This window comes from Carassius carassius, chromosome 34 (assembly GCF_963082965.1).
Source record: "Carassius carassius chromosome 34, fCarCar2.1, whole genome shotgun sequence".
Classification (NCBI taxonomy): Eukaryota; Metazoa; Chordata; class Actinopteri; order Cypriniformes; family Cyprinidae; genus Carassius; species Carassius carassius.
In genome coordinates, this window is record NC_081788.1 from 30,239,120 (window position 1) to 30,250,050 (window position 10,931).

At 50.0% G+C, this 10,931-nt stretch overlaps 1 protein-coding gene across 1 annotated transcript; it reads right to left on the reverse strand.

Annotated features, from left to right (window-relative positions):
- Positions 1-7,425: 7,425 nt before the first annotated feature.
- On the reverse strand, positions 7,426-10,349 carry LOC132115055 (fibroin heavy chain-like; the record flags this gene model as incomplete). Its single annotated transcript, XM_059523463.1, has 5 exons — positions 10,127-10,349; positions 9,894-9,989; positions 9,431-9,599; positions 9,192-9,286; positions 7,426-8,717 (listed from the first exon to the last, which is right to left on the reverse strand). Coding segments are annotated over exons 1-5 (1,734 nt in total), but the record flags the coding sequence as incomplete, so codon positions are not given.
- Positions 10,350-10,931: the final 582 nt, after the last annotated feature.

Consider the following 10,931-nt stretch of genomic DNA (forward strand, 5'->3'; position numbering starts at 1 on the left):
TGTTGTTCCTGTAAAGACTGTCAGAACCTACCCAAATAGTAAATCTTGGGCAAGTAGAAAACTTAAAGTGCTACTAAATAAAAAGAAACAGGCTTTTAAACAGGGAGATTCTACTGACCTGTCTGTACATAAGGAAATTAAAAGGGAAATTAGGAGAGCTAAATTATCTTATAAAAGAAAATTAGAAGACATGCTTAGCAACAATAATATGGGTTCAGCATGGGACAGTATCAGGTCTATGGTCGGTTTGACTGACAATGTAAAGAAAAGGGTCTCATTAGATGGGTTCACCTCTGATCTGGTCCTGGCACAAGAGCTAAACAAATTTTACTCCAGATTCGATTTGCATTTTTTCAATAATGAAATAATGACACTGAGAAATACAGCACTGAAATCAAAACAATGTTTTTCCCCTCTTTTTGATGAATATTCTGTTGTTAAAACTTTTAAACACTGTAAAATAAGAACAAGTGCTGGTCCAGATAATATCAGTAGTCGATTACTCTCCAACTGTGCTGTACAATTAGGCCCGATTTTTAATTATATTTTTAATTTATCCTTGTCTCAACAGAAGGTGCCTAATCTGTGGAAACAGTCTACTATAGTCCCTGTTGGTAAATCTAAACATCCCAAATCATTAAATGACTTTAGGCCTATAGCCCTGACTTCATTAGTGATGAAGTCACTGGAAAAACTGATCAAAGCTGAACTGCTGAAAACTACTGAACACCTGATGGATCCCCTGCAGTTCACGTACAGGACCAAGAGAGGTGTTCAGGATGCCACCATAACTCTGTTGAATTACATCTGTAAGCACCTTGACAGTCCAAACAACCATGTCAGATTGATGTTTGTTGATTTTTCATCTGCCTTCAACACTATTCAGCCTCATCTACTAATCCAGAGACTAAGGGATAACTTTGGTCTAGAAGGTAGTATTGTTGGCTGGATCTTGGACTTTATTACAGGCAGCACGCAAAGAGTCAGAGTAAATGGCAAATTTTCTGATCTATCTGTAACATCTACTGGCTCACCACAAGGGTGCGTTCTTTCTCCTTTGCTGTACATATTGTACACAAATGACTGTTGTAGTAGTTTTGAAAACCGTCATATATTGAAGTTTGCGGATGACACAGTCATAGTGAGCCTGTTGAATAGCACTGAAACTTCGCATGGTCCTGTGATTGATTACTTTTTGAAATGGTGTCAGGAATCTTTTTTTATCCTTAAACGTTTTAAAGACAAAAGACATGTGCATTGATTTTAGACGTGCTCAGCCTTCCCCTGACACTATAGTGATTGATGGTCAGACAGTCGAATCGGTAGAGTCTTATAAGTACTTAGGCACTTTCCTCGATAACAAGCTGACATTTAAGAAATATACTGACTCGATCCATAAGAAAAGCCAGCAGCATCTTTTTTGTCTTAGAAAACTATCTAAATTCCAGGTTGACTCTACTTTGATGATTTTGTTTTATCTTTCTTTTATTGAGTCTATTTTTACGTTCTCCCTTGTTTGTTGGTTTCAATCCCTGAGGGTGAAAGAGAGGAACCTACCTAACAAGGTTGTTAGTGTCAGTAGTAAAATTATAGGGCTTCCACAAGAAACTTTACAGGATCTTTACGAAAAACAGCTGTTTAAGAAAGCAAACTCTATCTTGACTGACTGCTCTCATCCTTTATATCTACAGTTTCAGTTTCTACCATCAGGTTCATTGCTCAGACTCCCATTTGCTAAAACAAACAGATTTAAAGACTATTTTGTTCCATCTGCTGTCTCTCTTCTAAATGCTAGGAGGGTAAGGTAGCTTACACATTCATTTATTTGATCAGAATGTGCATTATATTTATTTTATTTTATTATACTATGTGTATTTGTGTTTGTAAGTTTGTGTGCTCCTGTGCTGTAAAACTAATTGCCCCACTGAGGGACAAATAAAGGTATTGAACTAGTTGTGTAAGAAAAACAGAACTGGCAGTTAAACTGATTTCACAGTGTTTCAGAGGTAGAAGGTAAGTAACAGATATTAAAACTTGAAAACACCTTTCTCGTTTCCCTCTCTTTTTTTAAAGAGACAAAAACAACAACAGCTTAAGTACAACTTTACAAAATTCAGATTTTTTTTTTTAGGGCAGCGATCCACCTACACCCTTTACATTATAAGTCAAGGATTTGTCTTGGCCTGGAGATGTGGCCAAACCTTGTTGTGTAATTGGGCTTTTGTTGGTTGCGGACGGTCCGCAGGTTTGGGGGGGAGGGGGGGTGGCTGTGTGTTATTGGTGTGTGTGTCTGCATGCTGTGTGTCTTTGGTGTATTGAGCATCTCTGCGTTTGTGTTACCGTTGCAGGTCTCCAGGAGCCATCTTCCTGATGGAAACGAATGGGTGTCCCGGCAGGTAGGTGAGGCAGTGGCTTGGTGCCTCTGTTGAAGTATGCTTGTTGGCGGTGTTGTCGTGCCTTATGTCTGTTTTGAACAGCTCTTTGAGGTGCTACCTGTGGCTGCAGATGCCTACTGGTCGCTGGGAGTATGGAGCACAGTCGTCGGCTCATCAGAAGCTGGGCCGGTGACTGAAGGTTGTCAACTGGAGTTTTCCTGTACTCCAGCAGAGCGAGGTAGGGGTCTGTGTTTCCAGCTTTTGCTTTGTCCAGGATGCGCTTTGCTGTTTGGATGGTCTTTTCAGCAAGGCCGTTGCTCTGTGGGTAACGCGGACTTGTGGTGGTGTGGGTGAAGTCCCATGCATTTGCGAAGCGGCGGAACTCCTCAGAGCTGTAGCATGGTCCGTTGTCACTGATGACTGTCTCTGCAATGCCGTGACGAGCGATCACGGACTTGAGTTTGGCGATTACTGCAAGTGAGGTGGTATTTGTGAGCTGCTCCATTTCAAAGAATCTACTGTATTAGTCTACAATGACAATGAAGTTTTGAGTGTTCCATGTGAAGAGGTCTGTGCCTACCACTTGCCATGGTCTCTCGGGTAAGTCATGGGACCACAGTGGTTCTTTGGGGTTAGCATCATGTCATTCCTGGCATATACTGCACTGTTCTACCGTTGCTTCTATTTGTTTGCCCATCCCGGGCCAGAACAGGAGGTCTCGTGCTCTGTGTTTGCTTTTCTCCATGCCCATGTGTCCTGCGTGCACGAGGGGGTTATGTCTCCTCTGAGGCTCAGGGGAACTATGATTTTCTTACCTTTGAAAAGTATTCCTTCCATCTCGGAGATCTCATCTCGGTGGTTCCTATATTCTTGGATGCTGGGTGGGCATTTCCTCCTTTCGTCTGGCCATCCGTTCTGTGTGGCTCTTCTGAGCACAGTAAGCTGTGCATCCTGTGCTGTTACGTCCTTGATCTCCAGTACCTGTGTATGTACCTGTGCTTCCATGCTCTCCATAAGGCTGCTGTCTTGGTGCTCGATGGATTTTCGGGACAATGTATCGGCCACTGGTATGTCCTTTCGGGGCCGGTGGATGATGTGTATGTTATATTACTGGAGCTGTAGTATCATCCTCTGTAGCCGCGGTGGTGCTGCAGCCAGCGGTTTTCGTAGGACAGCTTCCAGAGGTTTGTGGTCGGATTCTACAATCACTCTCCGGCCCTACATGTATTCGTGAAAAGGCTTACAGCCGAATAAAACTGCATAAAGTTCCTTCTCTATCTGAGCATAATTCACTTCGGTGCTGTTGAGTGACTTGGAAGCATAGGCAATGGGTTTTTCGTCTGGCTTGACACCTTCTCGCGAGAGCGTGTGGCCAAAGTAGCTGACCTCTGATACACATATTTGGCATTTATCAGGACTTAGCGTTACCCCTCTTTCTCTTGTCCATTTCAGCATGTCCCTGAGGTTGTTGTCGTGTTCAAGCTTTGTCTTGCCGAAAACGAGTATGTCGTCGACGATGGCAGCTACACCTGTGAGGCCCTCATATGTCTCTTCGACGCGCCTTTGGAATTCGTCTTGAGCTGAATTGATTCCGGGTTGCAGCCTCAGGAACCTGTATCTGCCGAATGGGGTGTTAAATGTTGTTAGGAGGGATGACGTTGTACTCAGCTTTATGGCCCAATAGCCTGATCTGGCGTCGAGGACGCTGAAGTACTTCGCTGCAGCGAGCTTTGTGGTGACATCCTCTAAAGTCGGTAAGGGGTAGTGTGGCCTTTTTATCGCCTTGTTGAGGTCTCTGGGGTCCAGGCAGATCCTCAGCTTGCCAGTCTGGGGTTTTTCCACAACAACAAGGGCATTAACCCATTGTGTGGGCTCTGTCACTTTGCAAATTATGTTGCTCTCTTCCATCTTGTCGAGGTCTTTTTTCAGTCTGTCTCGCAGAGCGATCGGTAGAAGAGTACGTTTGTCAACTTTTCTTGCTAGCTGTAACTTATGTGTATAAAGCCAAATGATCTGCGAGCATGACTGCACATGAGAGCTTGGTAAGCAATCTGGGAAGCTAATATTATTTTTCTTAATTTAGCATCCTGCACATGGAGAGAAAAAGAGGAAAAGGAAAGATCACCAACTTTTTTCAAGGGTAAATTGTGCTTATGAGATAGCATGGCTGTTGGGGGAAATTGCAGATATCAGGGATGCAAAAACAGCGCACTTTTCGGCGCCTCCCGCCTAGTGGTTCTTTTTCTCTATGGTATCTGCAACTGCATCAAATTCTCATCAAATTCTGCTTTAAAAAACTTCCTGTCAATACAGAACGAAATATGCTGTAGCCTATTTTGCCGTCAATACTGCCAACGTTGTCTTTGCTGTATCTGTAGGCTATATATTTATGTTAAACATCCAAATGTAGACTGGTCTGTCGGCGCACAGAGCCACAAAGTCGCAGACAGAAGTTCGTGAACAGAACACCGAATTCCCTTGTCTTTCTTATCGGTGTTTGAACGAAAAAAAAATGAACGATGTGTCCAAAAAAAAGAAGTCAAAGTGCCCGTCTCAACGAGTTTCCCCATAAACGCAGTTGGAGAAAGAAAACGGATGCGTGTCATTACCGGTATTAGATAAATGCATTTATCTTAAAGGGACAGCAACCCAATATACCTGCAGCTGTTTGTGTCACCAAAGTCAATCAAACAACAAAAGAGAAAGAGAAAATACACTTTTGTAGCTAAAGATGAACTGTATTATATGAATCATATTCAATGTATACATTGAATGCAGTGTTATTTTACATTTAATTTATTCGATTTCTGTAACTAAATAGTTAATTTACCTGAAAAACCAAAAGCACTGCTTTATTTCAAATGTATTTTTGTTCTATTGCATTTATATATGCTTGTACTTTATTATTTTCTATGCAGAAGCACTAGGCCGGCCCTACAAAATTACACCAATCATCCTCGAACTTTACAAAAAGAGCTACCCAAATCATCAGGTGAAATTGTTTTCGGGAAGTATTGGAAGGAGTAGTGAAGCAAGGAGTGATAGATAGTTTTTCAGAATTTCATTTTACTCTGTGTCTATATGGGTGGGTCGGCGATGTAAGCATCTAGATATTTGCAGCGGGGTGAGGGCTTCGATTACCTCTCTCTTTTTTGATCATACATTTGTTTGCTAATTAATAAAATTTTAGGGGACCCCCCCAAGAGTCCCAAGTCATTTCGAACCCTGCTGAAGGTCACTGTAATCGATTATACCCCCATTACAACCATCATCCATCTGAACTTTACTGGTTTGCTTTATTCAGACGGTGCTAAAGGCTCATGACACTGATTTATAATGCAGATGCACAAAAGCATGCTCTTCTCTATCACTGGGAGTTTTATTTCAGAATTAATGAGATGTTTTGAGAAGACAAAAAATAAATAAAAAAAGTTTACAGAAGGTGCGGAAAAGAGCTGGTGCCATTTGAGTCCCCATGACATGTGGTATATTTAGTTTAAAAAAAAAATAATAATTGTCCAATACTGCAAATGTCCAGGTCTCATGGAGAGGAACTTACACAAAGCACTGATGCCAGAACTGGGTTATGTGAGAAATTCAAACAACACAACTTACAATCAAGCAATTTTCTTTTTATTTAAGGGAAGGGGGCAGAGATACAGTCTTTCTGAAATGTTGTAGCAAAAAGGGAATAATTCTTATGAACACCGCACTGAATTGAAAAGATCTCCAGTAGGCGTTATGCAAAATGCCAAGAAAAGTTTCAAAGACCACAATTTCCCTGACCACATCACGGACCACTTCCCTGGCCACTACCAGATCCCTGGCCGTAGCCACTTCCCTGACCAACTCCCTGGCCACTACCAGTTCCCTGGCCATAGCCGCTTCCCTGACCAACTCCCTGTCCACTACCAGTTCCCTGGCCATAGCCGCTTCCCTGACCAACTCCCTGTCCACTACCAGATCCCTGGCCGTAGCCGCTTCCCTGACCATAGCCGCTTCCCTGACCAACTCCCTGGCCACTACCAGTCCCCTGGCCATAGCCGCTTCCCTGACCGTAGCCGCTTCCCTGACCAAATCCCTGGCCACTACCAGTCCCCTGGCCATAGCCGCTTCCCTGACCGTAGCCACTTCCCTGACCAACTCCCTGTCCACTACCAGTTCCCTGGCCATAGCCGCTTCCCTGACCAACTCCCTGTCCACTACCAGATCCCTGGCCGTAGCCGCTTCCCTGACCATAGCCGCTTCCCTGACCAACTCCCTGGCCACTACCAGTCCCCTGGCCATAGCCGCTTCCCTGACCGTAGCCGCTTCCCTGACCAAATCCCTGGCCACTACCAGTCCCCTGGCCATAGCCGCTTCCCTGACCGTAGCCACTTCCCTGACCAACTCCCTGTCCACTACCAGTTCCCTGGCCATAGCCGCTTCCCTGACCAACTCCCTGTCCACTACCAGATCCCTGGCCGTAGCCGCTTCCCTGACCAACTCCCTGGCCACTACCAGTCCCCTGGCCATAGCCGCTTCCCTGACCGTAGCCACTTCCCTGACCAACTCCCTGGCCACTACCAGTCCCCTGGCCATAGCCGCTTCCCTGACCGTAGCCGCTTCCCTGACCAACTCCCTGTCCACTACCAGTTCCCTGGCCATAGCCGCTTCCCTGACCAACTCCCTGTCCACCTCCCTGTCCACTACCAGTTCCCTGGCCATAGCCGCTTCCCTGACCAACTCCCTGTCCACTACCAGATCCCTGGCCATAGCCGCTTCCCTGACCGTAGCCGCTTCCCTGACCAACTCCCTGTCCACTACCAGTTCCCTGGCCATAGCCGCTTCCCTGACCGTAGCCGCTACCCTGACCAACTCCCTGTCCACTACCGCTTCCCTGACCGTAGCCGCTACCCTGACCAACTCCCTGTCCACTACCAGTTCCCTGGCCATAGCCGCTTCCCTGACCAACTCCCTGTCCACTACCAGTTCCCTGGCCATAGCCGCTTCCCTGACCAAAACCAGTTCCCTGACCCACGCCCTGACCGCTTCCCTGACCACTACCCTGTCCGCTTCCCTGGCCGGCACCCTGGCCCTGTCCGCTTCCCTGGCCGGCGCCCTGTCCCTTGCCGGCACCCTGTCCACTTCCCGCACCCTGTCCACTTCCCTGGCCCTGTCCGGCGCCCTGTCCGCTTCCCTGGCCCTGTCCGGCGCCCTGTCCGCTTCCCTGGCCCTGTCCGGCGCCCTGTCCGCTTCCCTGACCCTGACCGGCGCCCTGTCCGCTTCCCTGACCCTGTCCGGCGCCCTGTCCGCTTCCCTGACCCTGTCCGGCGCCCTGTCCGCTTCCCTGACCCTGTCCGGCGCCCTGTCCGCTTCCCTGACCCTGTCCGGCGCCCTGTCCGCTTCCGGCGCCCTGTCCGGCGCCCTGTCCGCTTCCGGCGCCCTGTCCGGCGCCCTGTCCGCTTCCGGCGCCCTGTCCGCTTCCCTGACCCTGTCCGGCGCCCTGTCCGCTTCCCTGACCCTGTCCGGCGCCCTGTCCGCTTCCCTGACCCTGTCCGGCGCCCTGTCCGCTTCCCTGACCCTGTCCGGCGCCCTGTCCTCTTCCCTGACCGGCGCCCTGTCCGCTTCCCTGACCGGCGCCCTGTCCGCTTCCCTGACCGGCGCCCTGTCCGCTTCCGGCGCCCTGTCCGGTGCCCTGTCCGCTTCCGGCGCCCTGTCCGGTGCCCTGTCCGCTTCCGGCGCCCTGTCCGCTTCCCTGACCGGCGCCCTGTCCGCTTCCCTGACCGGCGCCCTGTCCGCTTCCCTGACCGGCGCCCTGTCCGCTTCCCTGACCGGCGCCCTGTCCGCTTCCCTGACCCTGTCCGGCGCCCTGTCCGCTTCCCTGACCCTGTCCGGCGCCCTGTCCGCTTCCCTGACCCTGTCCGGCGCCCTGTCCGCTTCCGGCGCCCTGTCCGGCGCCCTGTCCGCTTCCGGCGCCCTGTCCGGCGCCCTGTCCGCTTCCGGCGCCCTGTCCGGCGCCCTGTCCGCTTCCGGCGCCCTGTCCGCTTCCCTGACCCTGTCCGGCGCCCTGTCCGCTTCCCTGACCCTGTCCGGCGCCCTGTCCGCTTCCCTGACCCTGTCCGGCGCCCTGTCCGCTTCCCTGACCCTGTCCGGCGCCCTGTCCGCTTCCCTGACCCTGTCCGGCGCCCTGTCCGCTTCCCTGACCCTGTCCGGCGCCCTGTCCGCTTCCGGCGCCCTGTCCGGCGCCCTGTCCGGCGCCCTGTCCGGCGCCCTGTCCGGCGCCCTGTCCGCTTCCGGCGCCCTGTCCGGCGCCCTGTCCGCTTCCCTGACCCTGTCCGGCGCCCTGTCCGCTTCCCTGACCCTGTCCGGCGCCCTGTCCGCTTCCGGCGCCCTGTCCGCTTCCGGCGCCCTGTCCGCTTCCTCGACCCTGACCGGCGCCCTGTACGCTTCCCTGACCGGCGCCCTGTCCGCTTCCCTGACCGGCGCCCTGTCCGCTTCCGGCGCCCTGTCCGCTTCCCTGACCGGCGCCCTGTCCGCTTCCCTGACCGGCGCCCTGTCCGCTTCCCTGACCGGCGCCCTGTCCGCTTCCCTGACCGGCGCCCTGTCCGCTTCCCTGACCGGCGCCCTGTCCGCTTCCCTGACCGGCGCCCTGTCCGCTTCCCTGACCGGCGCCCTGTCCGCTTCCCTGACCGGCGCCCTGTCCGCTTCCCTGACCGGCGCCCTGTCCGCTTCCCTGACCGGCGCCCTGTCCGCTTCCCTGACCGGCGCCCTGTCCGCTTCCCTGACCGGCGCCCTGTCCGCTTCCCTGATCGGCGCCCTGTCCGGCGCCCTGACCCTGTCCGGCAATCTGTCCGCTTCCTCGACCCTGTCCGGCACCCTGTCCGCTTCCTCGACCCTGTCCGGCGCCCTGGCCGCTTCCTCGACCCTGTCCGGCGCCCTGGCCGCTTCCTCGACCCTGACCGGCGCCCTGGCCGCTTCCCTGACCGGCGCCCTGGCCGCTTCCCTGGCCCTGGCCACTTCCCAGGCCGCTTCCCTGACCAGCACCCTGTCCGGCGCCCTGTCCGCTTCCCTGGCCGGCGCCCTGGCCCGCGCTCTGACAGCTTCCCTGGCCGCTTGGTTCACTGCATCCATGGCCACTGGTGGTTGGGCAACATTTCTGTGTGGCAGGACACTGGCCATCATGGACACAGTTTTTAGCAGACAGTGGAATGTTCTTTGGGTCAGGACATTGACCTGGTTTCACTGCATGGACAAAGAGAGTCAGCTTTAGTTTATGTGCATGGACTGTATGCCATGTCAAATATACAGCAAAAGACTTATGACAAAGAATTTTATTCCAAGAATTAGTCCAGTGTATTTTGTAAAGCCATCCGGTGTTTTAAACTACCCTAAAAGGAGGAATTCAAACCTACTTGACGAGAGTAACAGAAGGCAAAATTTTAATTTTTTCCCCTCATTAAAATCGATGGACCAAAAAAAAAAAAACATTTGATTTTTTTGGAGGACCCCCAGCATCCATTTTAAACTGAAACTCACTTGAACCAGGCTCACTGGAAACACGACGATCAGAAGAACATCTTTGATGGGACAGCAAGTCCGTCAGCTTCACCAGCTTGGCAATATGGCTCAAATCTTAATACAAATATTACATATTTATCTGCTTCAAAAATCAAGCATTTTAAAAATCTACCTATTCCTACATTCAAAGACCGAGTCACTTATTTTTTTGTTTCTTCAGGCTGTGTAATGAAGTCAACAGATCATCTCACCTAGAGTAGCATCGGTTATGTTCAAGCTTCCAAACAGACACAATAAAACAGAACCAAACAGGCAATACACTTGAGCTGTCATCCTCCCAGCCTACGATCTCACAATGGTCTCTGCTGGAAAATGAATTGGTGTGCCAGAAAGAGCAAACAGTGAAGCACATAAAACTAAAACAAATAAGTGTGTTGTTGTAACAGCATCCTCTGTAAATGGGGTTTTAAAGATCCAAGGAGATTAGGTCAACTCCAACCCTGATCAAACTCACCTGGCAGTAGCTTTCTAGTAATCTGAATGGAAGGCCTTGATTAGCTTGTTCAGGTGTGTTTGATTGGGGTTGTATGAGATGAATGCTGCATTCAAACCATTCACGTTATTGGTGTCTCTCATAGGCCTAGTCCACACGGACATGGGTATTTTTATAACCGGAGTTTTTCCTCCTGCGTTTAAAAAAAAAATCCCGTCCACATGAAAACGCCAAAACATTAGTGATGGCAAAATCGAGGCCTCGTGAACCAATGAAACAGTTGAACCAAATGTGCCATATTGTTTCGAGGCTTCGAATCAATCCGACACCCGTCTCAACGGTGACACCTAGTGGTCACTTGCAGGTGTTGATCTGAAACAACCTTGACGAGCCATTAAAAAAATGTGTTGTTTTTTTATTATTATAATGTTCTAATATGTGAAGCTTGTAACCTATAGGCTCCTCACTGTGCATAATGTTATTTTGGTCATGAAAAATTAATATTAATAAAAGAAATCAAGCCACAATGTCTCACTTTTTTAGAGATTTTTATTCAAAAATAT